We start from the raw sequence: 16,174 nt of genomic DNA, 5'->3' as shown, positions 1-16,174 counted from the left end.
TTTTTTTTTTTTTTTCCCCCCCTCTCCCCCGCCCCCCCCTATGTTGGGGGGGGAGAGGGGGGAGGGGGTTGGACTGCTCTCGGTTGGGGGGGGGGGGGTGAGAGGAGGGGGGTGGGGTTTGTTAAAGAGGGTATTTCTATGATTAATGTTGGGGGGGAATAAGAGGGTGAGTAAGAGAAGAGGGGAAGCGGTAAATATGCTGCTTCTTGATAGGTGCGCTGTATGGGGTATATTTTTTGCATGGAATGTTTGTGGTAGGGGGGTGGAGGAGAGGGGGTGGGAGAGGGAGGGACCTCACGGGAGAATGGTGTGGGAAATAATTGTATGGGAAGGTCACATTAGAAGGCCCCAGTGGATGCCTAGGGTGGCAATGGGTGAAGTGTGTGTATTGAATGGTGGAGGATGTAGGGAAGGGTGGAGGAAGTACACTTCAAGGGCACTAAATAAGGTATATTTAACTATAAGAAAAAGAGATAACCACACAAAATTGAATGTCAATGATGGGGTAAATGTATTTCTATTTAGGATGATTATTAGAATTTGTAATGAGTGAACCCATAGCGTCAAAGGGAGAAAGTTTTATTGTGTATTCTTGGAATGTAAGAGGTATGGGGGATCCGGGGAAGAGGATGGCGGTTAGGTCAATAGCAAGGGCACAAGGGGTTACACTTCTTTGTTTACAGGAAACGCACTTTACAGATGTCACTAGCTCACAGTTAAATTGGGGTGAATATTCGAATCAATACCACTCGATACACACTTCTTTTTCTAGGGGGGTCAGTATTTTTATTAAAGTAGGGACACCTTTTACTTGTTTTCAGGTTAAAGTTGATGAACAGGGGAGATATGTTTTTTTATATGGTAAGATAGGGGGAAGGGTTTTGATTTTGGCTAATATCTATATACCGCCGCCCTCCTCCATGGATATCCTATACGCATTGGTTGAGTTCGTGCTGGACAAACCGGGGGTCCCATTGATGGTAGTGGGAGATTTTAATATGGTGATAGATAATGCATTAGATAGATTCCCCAAGGGGAAGTCACAGCAGGGTAGTGCAATAGAAAGTCGTTTTTCACAGTTTTTGGGAGAAATGGGATTGAAGGACCTTTGGAGGATCCGGAATCCATTAGATCGGTCATTTTCGTGCCTTTCCTCTTCATACTCAACACTGTCAAGGATAGATATGATCCTAGGGAACGATGAGGTAGTGGGACTAGTAAGTAAAATAAAATATATGCCAAGGTGTCTCTCCGACCACTCGGCAATAATGGCTTCCCTGGAGATGGAGAAGGGAAATCAACAACGAGGGTGGAGATTTAGCCCCCCATGGTTGGAGCTTATGGGAGAACCAAAAGAGTTACTTGATGCTCTAAAGGAATATGTTGAATGGAATACAGATACGGCTCCGCAGGGGATAGTGTGGGATGCATTAAAAGCCTATCTTCGAGGTCTCCTGATACAGCAGATCTCTAAAATTAAAAAACAGTCAGGGGAAAGGGAGGTAGGGGCCTCAAGGAGAGTGGCGAAGTTAGAAACCCAATATATAAATGCGCCAACAATCGAGAACCAGAGACAATGGCTGAGAGCCCAGCAGGAATATCGGTATATAATACTGGAGAATGCCGAGAATAAACACATATTCCAAAAACAACAAGTATTTGGAGAAGGTGAAAGGGTCGGTCGGATGCTGGCGCATTTAGTAAAAACGAACTCGCCACCATCCATGGTAACTAGGATAGGAATGGCAGAGGGTAGGATATCTACAAATGGGCAAGAAATCTTGGAGAGATTTAGAACTTACTATGAGGACCTATACTACTCGAACCAGAGTGAGAAGGGGGAGGAAATGGATATATTCTTTAGTAGGCTGATAATACCTCACCTTTCTAGGGAAGACAGGGATACACTTGATGACCCAATAACGATAGAAGAGATCCGGCGCACTGTGCAGGAAATGGCAGGTCAAAAAGCCCCAGGCCCGGATGGCCTCCCAGTAGAGGTGTATCGTCATTTTGGCGAGGTGCTACTGCCTGAACTGTTAAAAGTTTTTAATTGGGCATTAAAAACCGGAGCGCTTCCAACCTCAATGATGGAATCAACTATAATAGTGATACCAAAGGAAAACAAAGATCCCCTCAACCCCTCATCATATAGACCCATCTCCTTGTTGAATTTGGACGTAAAGATCCTGGCAAAGATCTTGGCAGCTAGATTAAATAAAATAATAGGAAGCCTTATTCACCCTGATCAATCAGGTTTCATCCCGGGTAGATCCACGAGCATAAACATAAGGAGGGTTTTCTTAAACCTTCAAATACCAGTGGAGGGGGAGGGCCAGAGAGCGGTTTTATCTTTAGATGCTGCCAAAGCCTTTGATACCATAGAGTGGAGCTATTTGTGGAGGGTCTTGAGGGAACTCCAGGTAGGCCCTACATTTATAAAGTGGGTGAAAATGCTATATGGGTCCCCGGAAGCCCGGATAAGAATAAATAATGGCAGCTCGGCAGGGATTCAGTTGAAGAGAGGAACGAGACAGGGATGCCCCCTGTCCCCTCTCTTGTTTGCTATGGCAATTGAACCCCTGGCTATCTCCCTTAGATCAAATAAGGGGATAAAGGGATTCAAGAGAGGGGAGGAGGAAGAAAAAATAGTGTTATTTGCAGACGACCTTCTCCTGTTTCTTGGAGACGCCCAGCATTCTATCAGGGAGGTAATGTGTAGTATCAAAGACTTTGGATATCTCGCAGGATTAAAGATAAACTGGGAGAAATCCTGTATACTGCCTATTGACCCCCTAAATAGCCCCCTACCTCGCGAAGCTGCACATATCCAGATAGTGGCACAAATGAAATATCTAGGTATATTTATAACTAAAGATCCCAAACAATATATAGCGGTTAATTTGGTCCCTTTGCTATCTAAACTTCAACATAAAACTAATATCTGGAAGAGATTACCTCTATCAGCGGCAGGCCGATGTAATTTAATTAAAATGATAGTTTTACCACAACTCCTATATGTCTTACACAACTCCCCCATATGGATCTACAAAAAATGGTTTTATAAGATGGATTCTATATTTAGAGAATTGATTTGGAAAGGGGGTCAAGCACGGATTGGTTTAAAAACATTGCAACTTCCCAGTGATGGAGGGGGAGTTGCTCTTCCACATCCGTATAATTATTTTTTAGCGGCCCAGCTACAACATCTGGTGGGAGAAGACATAAAGGAGGGAAGATGGGGAAAGAAAACTCCTCTTGAACAACATCTAGGTAGGTCACTGATAGTGTCACTAGAAGCAGGGACTCAACTGAGGGACATTCCCACCATGGGCCTTATGATAAAGGTTTGGGAGGTAACTAAAAAACTATTGGAATATAAGGGATTTACGGAGTATTCCCCTCTCTGGGATAATAATAACCTAGCTGAAATACAGAAAATAGGTCAAATAAGGGAATGGGAAAGGAACGGTATAAAATTTATCTGTCAGCTGTACCAGAATGATTATTTGAAACAATTTCAAGAATTAAGAGAACAGTTCGCTATCCCGAGGAAGTCTTTCTTTAGATACTTACAGGTTAGACACGCGCTGGGAAAACAGTTTGGGGAAGAGGCAATAAAATGGTGCGAGATACCAGTAATTAAAGATATACTTCGTGCAAAATCAGGGAAAGGGTTAATATCTAAAGTCTATGTAAACCTGTGTAGGAAGACCCAGGTAAGAGTGCAGGAACAAACAACTAGGGGAAAATGGGAGGAAGATATGGGAAGCATCTCGGAAGATCAATGGGAGAGGATCCTTGAGTTGGTGCCCTGGGTATCTATCTCGCCCCCCCAAAGGTTCTCCCATCTTTCCCTGTTGTATAGAGCATACTATACCCCCAAGAAGCTCTTCCAGTTTGGTAGAAGAAGTGATGCGGCCTGCCCTAGGTGTGGAAGGAATGAGGCAGATATGATACACATGTTTTGGAGATGCCCCAAGCTACACCGCTATTGGAGAGAGGTAGCGACGATAATTAAGCAAGTATTTGAGATAGAAGTAGAGATAGAACCAATGGGATGTGTGTTGGGGTGGATCGAAGGGGGTGGTGATCCCAAAGACAATAAACTGGCGAAAATAAGATCCCTCTTTCAGGCTAGGAAAATGATAGCCCAGAAGTGGCAGTCTCCAACACCCCCCACTAGCGAAGAGTGGATACAGAACATGAATAGGGTTATTCCTAAGGAAAGGGTTGCTTATATAAAACAAGGTAGTATTAAAAAATTTGATAGGATCTGAAAGATGTGGTATGAGAAAATAAACGGAGGGGTTTATATTTAAAGAGTGGCTTACCAAGGAATGGTGGGAGAAGTGTGCTGGAGTGAGTGGGGGATTTGGTAGTTAGGAAATGGTATGAGAGGTGGGTTTGATTGGAAGGGAAAAGGGATGAATGGGGGGAATGATAGGATGTAAAATGGTTATGAGTAATTTGTCTGATATTCTGGTTTTATATGACAAGGATGTATGCTATGTTTAAATTGGAAAAAATTTAATAAAGAGATAAAAGTTAAAAAAGTGGTGTGTAAGTTGATGGCGCTATACAAGTAAATGTAATAAAATAATACATTTTTGCTGGATGAAAACTTGCTGTGATTTGACCTGAAATGCCTTTCCCTGCAGGAAAATATGTAATGGCGATGGGCATTGTTTTATCTTGTAATCCTGAGCCTGTATTACGTGCAGTGAAGATCACGGATCTCTCGGACAATCCTGTGCACCAGGGTATGTGGAAGTTTGAAGTGGACGATCTACACAAGAATATTAGATGTACCTAGCATCTGTCAACACATTGCTGCAGTTAGGTGGCGCTGCTCTTTTTCTTCTTATTAGATGTACCTATTATCTTCAAAATTTAAAAAAACGAGTTGCCACCAAACTGGACTGTGGATATTTTAAAATTATTGCTATTTGCAAAGAGTCTGTAATAGTGTCAGGTTTGCTTTTTTTTTTCCCTCCTAATTAATATTTGAATAATGGAAACTAGAACATTTGTAATTTTTGTCCTGGTTTTTGTGCTTTTTCTATTAAATAGTCAATTTGCCAGTGTGTAATTATACTGTATAACTAATTCGATTTTTTTTAAATAAAATTGTGTATCTGCCATCCCCCAAATTGCACAATAAAAGTTTACAAGTTAATTGGTCAGCCAATCAAGATGATATTTCGAAGATGTGAAATGTAACCTGGATAGCGCGAGCATTTTAGAATGGTGGTAACAGGTTGAATGCCCGAATAAACCAATTTTCTCTTATATTCACCGACCAACACAGCTCCTCTCTGTAACAAAATTGGTTGTTAGCCTAGTATCTCCTAGTAATAGGACTAAGTTGTAATACAACAATTCAGAACTCTTAGTTTCACCCAGGGGGGCGGTCCCTCAGGCTACAATCCCCACGCTCTGCACTAGGAGCCTCAGTATGTCAACAAGCAGTATAACGTAAAGAGAAAAAGGAGGGGTGGGTGCTGTGTTGGTTGGTGAATTACAGAAAAAAGATTTTATGGCGAGTACAAAAAAAATCTTATTTTCTCTTACATTCACCGACCGACACAGCTCCCCTCTGTAACAAAATGGGACGTCCCCAAGCAGTGCCAAACGAGGGATGGGAAAAAAAACAGCATAAAATTTCATCCACCATGGCAAGTGGGAACTAGTGAAACTATACCCACACAAAAAGAACAGCAGTGCGGGGGGCGTGGCTGAATGGACACTCCAAGCAGCCGGGGAACACCAAATGCAGAGGAGGTGGATCCGCATACAAAAGGCATCTCCCACCTCCACAGGAGACAGAGAATCGCCAGGATGGGTAGGAAGAAAGGGGAAATAGCCAGCACGGGGAAACTTCCACATTTCTCCCCCCCACCCCGACGCCACACACGCGGCCAAGATGGCACCGGTGGCTCCTTACCTGGTACCTCAGGTGACTCAGGCTATCCCCAGTCCTGGATCTGGCGGGAAGTCCCCATACACGCAGCCTGGGACACCAGACCCCTCAACACCGCTGATACAAAGCCCTGCAAAGAGCAAACCCAGGCTATCAGATGGCTTCACACGCACTGATGTAATGCAGAAGCTTGCTTTTTGCGCAAGATGAATGATCCTGTGCTCTTTTCTCAACAGCCGGCTGGCTGACAGGCTTGTTCACTACTTCCTTGTAGTCTCCCCAGTCCGGCCATCGAGGGTGTGCATGTCACAGCTACGGCTCGGCAGGCCACGACATACCTCAGCTCCAGAGATGGTCGTGAGCTTTAATGCTCCGGGGCATACATATGACCGGGCTACTGATGTCTGCGTCACAGTATGCCGGGCCAGTAGCCTTCCCTGTGCTGATCAGGAGTTGGTCTACAATGTAATGTCTCTCAGCTCTTCAGGACTGGTAAGTATGGCTCTCCCTGTCTCGGCAGGGCTGAGCAGCTGGGCATTCCCTGAGGGATTGATTTGGGGGCCCCCTCACCCCCCTCTCTTCTCTCCCCTGTCCCTATCTCTCCTCCCCCTCTCACGGGGGGGGGGCTGTGCATGGGTACTGAGTGATGTGTGTGTGACAACCGGGAGGTGCCTCTGAGGTTTGCCTGTGTGTCGGTGCAGCGCTGTGTCTCTGCCACAGGTTTGTCTCTGTCTCTCATGGCACTGGCTGGAGGCCATTTTCACTGTGGGCAAAGGACAGCATGCCATTTTCCCGGGGATCCCCTATTCAGGACACTGGCGGCCATTTTCTTGAAGCCGGACCACGTTTTGTGCTCTAACAGCAGCTTCATGTGCTCTCAGCTTCCTGTTTGGTCATTACTGAGGGCTGGACAGCCTTCTATGTAGTCTGAGCAAGTTTTTCAGATCGCTCAGCGATCGATCTGACGGACTGCCTCCGACAGTTTTGGTTCCTCTACATCTGGGAGCGCTAGTTGTCTACAGGCACTGCTGTAAACAGCGCAGAACTCCTCAGGGCGGTGAGTCCGACGGGTTAGAACCCCTCAGTCAGCGGCAGCAAGGAGGGTGGGACTGTCACTGTCCTAACTCCCCTTCGGCTGGCAGACAGGGTAGGGTCAGCATGGCTTCAGAAACTGGTGTTTTGTCCCCCGAAATCCAGGCAATTGCAACCGGGTCCCCTGTGGATGGTGTAGTCCCCATGGACACCCTGACGGCGGTCCTAAATTTGTTCGTTGCCAAGATGGAGGCGGTGCGTGGGAAGAAAGGTGCTAAAAAGCGGCCCCTGCTCCCCCGCTCCCCCCTCGTCCTCTGGGGAGAGCTCTGACGCAGACTCGGGTCCTGCTGAGACCGGTGACCCCCGCTCTGTCTTGTCAGATGACGCTGACCAGGACCGTTCAGACAGTATGGATGAGTCCCTGTCTGGGTCCGGGCGCGACAAAGTGCTTGTGGAGCACTTATCACAGCTGTGCGTGATACCCTGAAGATTCAGGAGCCAGCGGATCCCTCTGCTGATGTACCAGTCCCTTTTGGGTCCCGCAAGCCAGCACATTCACCTAAGGTATTCCCTTATCTAATTTATTTTGACAAGTTCATTTACAAGGTATAGGGTTGCCCGCAACGGACCTTTTCGGTCCCCAAATACATGGCGGTGCGTTACCCCTTTGAGGAAAGCCTTCTCAAGAAATTGTCGGCTCTTCCGGTCGTGGACCCCCCAGTATCCAGGATAAAGTAACCACGATCCCAATTGAGGGGACTCCTGCATTTAAGGATCCCATGGACAGGAAGGCCAAGGTGGTGGCTTGTTCCTTGTTTACGGTTGTGGGGTCAGCCGTGCGACCTGTACTGGCATCCGCACTTGTGTCGCAGACGCTGACTGAGTGGGCAAAACTTTTGCACTGCGAATTGGGAGAGCAACAGGCTTCCCCTGTCTGCATGGAACTAGCAGACTAACTAGTGCAAGGCCTTAAGTATGTCTGTGATGTGGCCCTGGATACTCTCCCCCTGTTATCCAGGGCTTCAGTGTCAGCTGTGGTGCCGAGGTGCCTAATTTGGCTAAAATGCTGGTCCGCTGACCAAGCATCCAAAAAAAGCCCTGACTGATCTTCCTTTCCTTGGCGACTGGCTCTTTGGAGCCTCGCTAGATGACATTATTAAAATTGCCACAGGTGGTAAGAGTACACTGCTCCCACAGGCCAGGAAAGCTATGGAGCACACTTCTTTTTCGTCTGACAGGAGCTTCGACAAAACATCCCCAGCCCAACAGGACACCCACGGATGGTCAAAACGTCCCTGGAACCGCAAGCCTAATAAGCCTGCGAACAAAAGTGCTACCGCATGAAGGTTTGCCCCCACCCATGTCTCGGGTGGGGGTCGCCTTTGGGAGTTTGCAGCCCGGTGGTCCTCCCGGTTCTCCGACCAATGGGTCTGCGATCTAATTTCCACAGGTTGCTAGATAGTTTGTCTCTTGGCCGCCAAACAGATTCTTCCACTCCAGCATACCCGGTTCGCCGGGAGGCCCTGTTGGGGGGGAGATTGCTGAATCTTGGGGTAATTGTACCGGTTCCGGACTCGGAAAGCTTCCAGGGATTCTACTCAAATCTGTTTGTGATTCCCAAAAAGGAAGAGGTAAAAGCCCTCAATCACTTTGTAAAAGTGCAGAGGTTCAGAATGGAATCCGTTCGCTCATTAGTCGCTGCGCTCCATCAAGGGGACTCCCTGTGTCCTTAGACATTCAAGATACGTACCTGCACATACCCATATGCCTTCGGCATCAAAATTTTCAGTCAGGGAAGCCCATTACCAATTTGTGGCTCTTCCCTTTGGTCTGGCATCAGCCCCTGAGTCTTTACCAAGGTACTGGCTCCAGTTTTGGCTTTGCTGCGACAACGTGGGATCGCGATTGTGGGATACCTAGACGATCTCCTCCTGAGAGCATCTTCCGCCTCAGAATTAGAGGAGGATGTGGCGAACACCATGCAGACCCTGCAAGAATTTGGGTGACTGTTGAACCTAAAAAAGCCAGTGCTGGTGCCGACCCAGCATCTGGAGTGCCTAGGTTTGCTGTTGGACTCCAGGGAAGCAAGAGTTTTTTTCTCTCTTCAGACAAATTTCAGACTCTCAGATCCGCGGTCAAACTACTGATGAACCGCAAGTGGTCGTCGCTCCGGTTTTGCATGCGAGTACTGGGACTCATGGTAGCCTCCTTCGAGGCAGTACCTTATGCCCAGTTCCACACCAGAGTTCTGCAGGAGATCTTGTCAAAATGGGACAAATCTCAGTTGTCCCTAGATCGACAGATCCAGGTGAGCCAGTCAGTCAGGGACTCGCTGATCTGGTGGTTGAGGTCCCCGGTGATTCAGTCTGGAAAATCGCTCCTTCCTCTGAAATGAACGGTGATCACAACGGATGCCAGTCTATCTGGCTGGGGTGGAGTGATGGGGGTTCAGTCGGCTCAGGGCCTCTGGTTGACTGAAAAATCAGAGTTGCCGATCAGGCTGTGTCTCCACACATGGTCGATGAGACTTCAAGGGCGTCCGATCGGGATACCGTCAGACAACGCCATGGCTGTGGCATACGTAAATCACCAAGGGGGAACAAGAAGCTCAGCTGCTGCACAGGAGGTCGCTCACATACTTTGGTGTGCAGACCATTTGCATCCCTGGAGTGGAGAACTGGCAGGCAGACAGATGCTGGACCCAGGAGAATGGGCATTACATCCGGATATATTCAGGCTGCTGTGCCTGAAGTAGGGCACACTAGATGTAGATCTACTGGCCTCCCGTCTCAATCGGAAGGTGGCAAGATTCGTGTCCAGGACAAGAGATCCGTGGGAAGACGCGTCAGACGTGCTGGTTGCTCTGTGGGATCAGTACCAGCTGATCTACGCCTTTCCTCCACTGAAACTGTTGCCACGTCTGCTTTGCAGAGGGGAAGCCGAGGGGATCCCGGTAATACTGGTTGCCCCAGATTGGCCTCAGCATCCTGGTACGCAGACCTGGTGCGTCTGGTGGCAGACGCTCACTGGCGACTGCCGTTGAGAGGACCTCCTATCTCAACGTCCAATTCTCCATCCTGCTTAACCATGGCTATTGAGAGCCAGGTGTTGAGGAACCGGGGTCTGTCAGACTCTGTGATTCCAACTATGTTGAGGGCACGGAAATCTTCTCGGAAGATATACCATTGTACCTGGAAGGCCTACATCTCCATGTGTGAGGAAAAAGGATGGCATCCGCGCTCCTTTCCCATATCCAGGATCCTGCTGTTTCTCCAGCAAGGAGTTGACCAGAGATTGGCATTAAGCACCATCAAAGGACACATTTCAGCCTTGGCTGTCTTTTTTTTTTTTTTCAATGACCCCTGACATCGCACTCCTTAGTGAGTACCTTTTGTCCAGGGGGTACGACACGTAGTCCCTCCGGTGCGTCCACCGTTACCCCCCTGGGATTTGAACACGGTGTTGGCGATTCAAAGACCACCGTTTGAAAATATCAGGGAGATTCCCTTGTTGACTCTTTCCCAGAAAGTGGTCTTCCTAGTGGCCATCACATCTGCCAGGAGGGTTTTGGAACTGGCGGCCTTGTCCTGTAAGTCACCCTATCTGGTTATCCACAGGGATAAGGTGGTGTTGCGTCCGCAACCGTCCTTTCTACCGAAAGTGGTCTCGGCTTTTCAGATCAATGAGGACATTGCATTACCTTCTGTGTCCTAAGCCGAAGCACCCTAAGGAGGTGGCTCTTCACACTCTAGATGTGGTTAGGGCTCTGAAGGTGTATTTATCTGCCACAGCTCCCTTTCAGAAGTCAGACTCACTGTTTGTTTCGGTGGCTGGTCCAAAGAAAGGCATGGCGGTCTCATCGGCCACCATTTCCAGGTGGATCAGACAGATTGTAGTACGAGCCTACGCCTTGAAGGGGCAGGTGCCCCCTTTCCGGTCACGGCCCACTCCACAAGGGCAATAGGAACGTCTTGGGCCTTCCAACACCAAGCGTCTGTAGCTCAGGTGTGTGAAGCGGCGACCCGGTCGTCTGTCCATACGTTTACCAAGTTCTACAAGGTAGACGTCTACCTGATGTCTGTTTTGGCTGCAAAGTTTTGCAGGCGGCCGTGTAGTTGCAATCGACTATGCAATCAATGTTTTTTTCGATAAAACGCAGTACTGTTATGTTAATGCACTGTTTGCATTACTTCCGCAGTTTGCTGCGGTCTTGGGGATCATTCCTGTTGAGGGTACCCTGTTGTACATGGTGTTTTTTTTTTTTTTCACGCACTATTTTTTATTTTTTATTTTTTCCAATTAAAAAAAAAAAAAATTATTCCTTAAGACAAGAACATACATTGAGGTATAACAATCAATATAAACAGATTGTTTCTGTATAGGAGTACTGCATCAGGTTTACAATATGTATTGTCAAGACAAAACGTTAACATACCTACTGATTAAAAGGCAAGAACTTCAAAAGCTTAGTGAGCGTAACCTCAAAGAGAAGAGAGGGTTAAAGAAGGGAAAAATAAAAGTTTAGAGAGAAGGGAAGATCATATAAGAGAAATGAGCCCAATGTAACAGTACGGTTTAAAATTATACATTGTTTCTAAAAGAGAAAGTTGTTCACATCTGATACCAGGTTAATTAGCATTTCTACATACCATATACCGTATATACTCGAGTATAGGCCGACCCGAATATAAGCCGAGGCCCCCAATTTACCCCCAAAAAAACTGGCAAACTTATTGACTCGTGTATAAGCCGAGGGTGAGACATGCCTGTCCATCCCTGTGTGTGTGTCCGTCCATCCCTGTGTGTCCGTCCATCCCTGTGTGTGTGTCCGTCCATCCCTGTGTGTCCGTCCATCCATCCCTGTGTGTGTGTGTGTGTGTCCATCCATCCCTGTGTGTGTCCATCCATCCATCCATCCCTGTGTGTGTGTGTCTCCATCCATCCATCCATCCCTGTGTGTGTGTGTCTCCATCCATCCATCCCTGTGTGTGTGTGTCTCCATCCATCCATCCCTGTGTGTGTGTGTATCCATCCATCCCTGTGTGTGTGTGTCCATGTGTGTGTGTGTCCAGCCTACCTGTGTCCCGAGCCTGTGTCCCGTGCCTTGCCTCCGTGCCTTGCCTCCGTCCCGTGCCGTGCCTTGCCTCCGTCCCGTGCCGTGCCTTGCCTCCGTCCCGTGTCGTGCCTTGCCTCCGTGCCGTGCCTTGCCAGGATCGCCGCTCTTCGTCGGCGCCTCGGCGGACATTCTACCATTCAAACGCCGCGCCTCCGCCTTCGCCTGTGATAGGCGGAACACTGAATTTCCCAGCAGCCTGTGTTCCGCCTATCACAGACATCGTCTCATCCTCGTCCGTAGTACGAGGATGAGACGATGTCCGTGATAGGCGGAACACAGGCTGCTGGGAAATTCAGTGTTCCGCCTATCACAGGCGGAGGCGCGGCGTTTGAATGGTAGAATGTCCGCTGTCTGTCTGCTCGACACGCTGATCGAGCAGGCAGACAGCGATGACTCGAGTATAAGCCGAGGGGGGCACTTTCAGCCTCAAAAAAGAGGCTGAAAATCTCGGCTTATACTCGAGTATATACGGTAGTAACATCACAGGGGAAAGGTATAGCCCTGCCATGCACACTTCCAGGGACTATGTCCTGGTATTGTTTTTCATCCAGGCCGTCCATAACTTCCAGTGGTAATCAAAGGTGCGTTTGGTGCCCTGCCTACATGCTAATATACGTCTGAATGCCGAATTATATTGCATCATGTTAATCACTTCAAACACTAGTGGCCAGGTTTGTCTTCCATTTTCTAGTGATGAGCGTTTTGGCTGCTAGAAGGATATGGGTAACTATTCTACGGCAATCAGACAGAAACCGTGCTATGCTAATATTGAGGATGGCCAGGGCTGCCGTAGGGGGGGGGTTAAGTATACTAGTTATGTCTGAGATGATATGAACAGCTTGTTCCAAAAGCTCGTCAAATGTTTGCAAGCCCAGAAAATGTGCATGATCTGACCGACTTCCCTACACTCCCTCCAACACAGTGGGGACTGCGTCGGGAGGAACTTGGACATTCTATACGGTGTGAGATACCATCTCAAAGTGATTTTATGTGATAATTCCCAGTGATTAGTGCGTTTAGAGGCCTGGTATACAGATTTAAAGGCTGCAACCCATTGGGCATTGGTAAATGTGGACCCTAGATCCGACTCCCATTTCATATGTGGCGCAGCTTTGTGAAATATACGTTTAGGTTGTAGTAAAATAAGGAGGTTCCCTTGCTCTTAAGATTTTCTTTACCCGTGAGGTACTGCCAGCTTGGGGCATGTACTAGCAATTCTGGTGAGCTCAGAGAGTTCAAGAAATGTAGGATTCGAATGTATGTGTAGTGTTCCATTTTTGGTAAGCTAAATTCAGCCTGAAGCGTTTCGAACGATTTGAGGGCACTGTCTTGTAGCAACTGCCCCAGGACGGAGATACCCCGATCCTTCCATTTTTGAAGAGGTAAATTGGGGATTGTCAGCTCCAGGGCCTCTAACGGTATTGGTATGAAGAGCTTCTGTGATAAAGGAGAGTTTGTCGATTTGTATAGTCTCCAGGCTTCCAGAGAGGCCTATATGGTGAGAAATGGTCTGTTCAGTAGGCCAGGCTTCCATGTGTCCGCTATTAATAGGTTCACAAGGGCCGGAGTAGGGATAGTGGAAAGTTCAATTTTAGTTCATCTGTTTATATCTGGTTGTAACCAGCATCTTAGTTGGGCCAATTGTGAAGCCACCCAGTAGTCTCTTAGATCGACCATGCCACCTGCAAATTTATGCTTCAGAAGCTGAGCTTGGGAGCTTCTGGGCTTCATGTTTTTCCATATCCGTGCCCTCATCAACCTGGTAAGTGTTGTGAAATGTGCACGTTTAGGTAGAATAGGCAACGTCCTAAACTGGTACAAATTTTGTGGTAATGCAAACATTTTAAAGGTCGCAAGACGACCCATCCAGCATAGCTCATACTTAGTAAAATTTAGAGCCTCTTTCGTCAGTTTATTAGCTAGAAGGGAGTAGTTAATGTCTACTAATTGCGTAACATCCGCTGTGAGTTGTATTCTTAAGTAAGGGATCTCTCCTGCACTCCATGTGCAGTCATAAGATGTCTGTAAGTGTTTGCAGAGTTGTGGATCAGCTCCCAGGTTTAGGATGAGCCACTTAGTAAAATTTACTTTGTAGTAAGATACTGCACTAAAGGTATTAAGAACATTGTGCGTAGCTGCTAAGAAAGTCTCTGGCTTTGTCAGGAAGATAATTACCGTATTTATCTGCGTTTAACACGCACCTTTTTCCCTTTAAAATCGGGGGGAAATCGCGGGTGCGTGATATACGCCGATCCTCCGTGATTTTGAGCCTCTGGGCGGTTTGTGGCCAAAAACTGACGAAAGCTGACGAGAGCGGCCGAAAGCCGCTGAGAACTACCAGGTGCCACCGAGATACACAGGACATCTCGCCATTTTTAAAAATAAAATATGAAGTTAACACTGACAAGGGGACAACAATGCACAAGGCTGCATGACAAGGCTGCAATGATGGACCGGCTGCATGACAAGGCTGCAATGATGGACCGGCTGCATGACAAGGCTGCAATGATGGACAGGCTGCATGACAAGGCTGCAAATGACACTGATAAGGCTGCATTGATGGGCATTTAAATGTAAGTTTGACGGTATGTCGTCTGCAAATAAGTTTATGACATGGGAGTCAGAATCCAGGTTGAAGCCTGTGATCGTGGGTGAGGTCCTTTATCGCTTCCGCCAAGGGTTCTATCAATAGGTTAAAGATACTCGGGGACAGCGAGCAACCTTGGCGGGTTCCATTCGTGATTGGAAAGGAGGAGGACAGCATATTAGAGGTGTATACCTTCGCTGAAGGGGTGGAATTAAGTGCCAGTATGGCAGACAATATGGGACTACAGAACCCAAACCTCTCCAGTGCGGCCCTCATATACCCCCAGTGGATACGGTCGAATGCCTTCTCTGTGTCTAAAGAGAGGAGCAGAGAAGGCACCCGACCGGTCCCAGCATACTGTATCAAGTCTATAACCCTTCTGGTCATGTCAAGCGCTTGACGTCCTGTTATGAAACCAGTTTGATCCGGGTTTACGAGGTAGGTAATATGTGAGACAGCCTATAGGCAATAATTTTTGCATATAGTTTAACGTCTGTATTCAGCAAAGGTATAGGCCTAAATCGGTAGATGGGATAGGCAAGATGAAATCCCTTCCTGTTTCGGTTGTAGTGTCAGGGTCATCTTTTAAATTGTATAGTTTGCTATAGTAGGCCGCAAAGGCATTAGCAATGCCCTTTGGGTCCATTATCTTGGCTTTGGTATGGTGGTCTGTAAGATGTTCTATCTTGGATTGTAATTTCTTAGCTTTCAGTCTGTTGGCCATGAATTTGCCTGCCTTGTTACCGGAGGAGTAGGATTTCAGTTTGAGGGCCTTGATGTGTTTGTCATGTTGCTCTAGACAGTTTTGTAGCTAATAGTGGAGAGGGATGTTTTATTGCTAGCTTCTATTGTGCAAATCTCTCCCAGCATCTCGTCAAGTAGCCGGAGCCTTTGCCTCCTAATGCGTGAACATATTTGGATAAAAATGCCCCTGATAAAGGCCTTATGGGCACACCATGTCATAAATGGGTCAGATATAGATTGGGAGTTAAGCTGGAAGTACTCTCGAAGTTGTTTCTCAATAGTAGCCACATGTTGTGGGGAGCTAAACACTTGCGGATTAACTCTTTAAATATAAATCAGGATCAGAAACCTACCATCTGGATCACGTATGGAATTATGGAGTTTGAAGGCTACTGAGTTTTTTACCGCTATGAGAACTCCTTTCTGTTTGCGAGAAGCTGATGCGGTGAATACATGTGTAAATTTCTTGTGAGTGAACACAGGAGAAGCTGAGGATTGGAAATGTGTTTCCTGGATGCAAATTAAGTTGCTCCCCAGTTTGAGGGCCTCTTTCCACAGGGAGGCACGCTTAGCAGGGTTGTTGAGACCTCTGACATTAAATGTTACTATAAGTGGCATAAAGAAGCGAGAAGTACCTGATGGTTGTTGTTTTCCAAACTTGGAGAATCGCAGTTCCGTAATCTTTGAGGTCTGTTCATGTTGTAGGCGCTGTTTTTCCGTTCTGTGCGTGTCCGATGAGCTGGGTAGCAAGAAACCGTACATCTGGCTAGAA

General features: G+C 47.2%; 1 protein-coding gene across 1 annotated transcript in view; it reads left to right on the top strand.

Annotated features, from left to right (window-relative positions):
• Positions 1-5,191, top strand: part of RMI2 (RecQ mediated genome instability 2) — a 153,866-nt gene extending 148,675 nt beyond the window's left edge. Inside the window, exon 2 of the mRNA XM_077448869.1 lies at positions 4,662-5,191. Within this exon, the coding sequence (XP_077304995.1) occupies positions 4,662-4,816 (155 nt within the window). The 3' untranslated portion in view covers positions 4,817-5,191. The remainder of the gene's footprint in view (positions 1-4,661) is intronic.
• The last annotated feature ends 10,983 nt before the right edge of the window (positions 5,192-16,174 follow it).

This window comes from Lithobates pipiens, unplaced genomic scaffold, assembly GCF_037356315.1.
Source record: "Lithobates pipiens isolate NorthernLeopardFrog02 unplaced genomic scaffold, aLitPip1_a1.2 Scaffold_22, whole genome shotgun sequence".
Taxonomy (NCBI): Eukaryota; Metazoa; Chordata; class Amphibia; order Anura; family Ranidae; genus Lithobates; species Lithobates pipiens.
The sequence above is the reverse complement of the archived record's forward strand: the minus strand, read 5'-3'. Positions and strand labels throughout refer to the sequence as shown.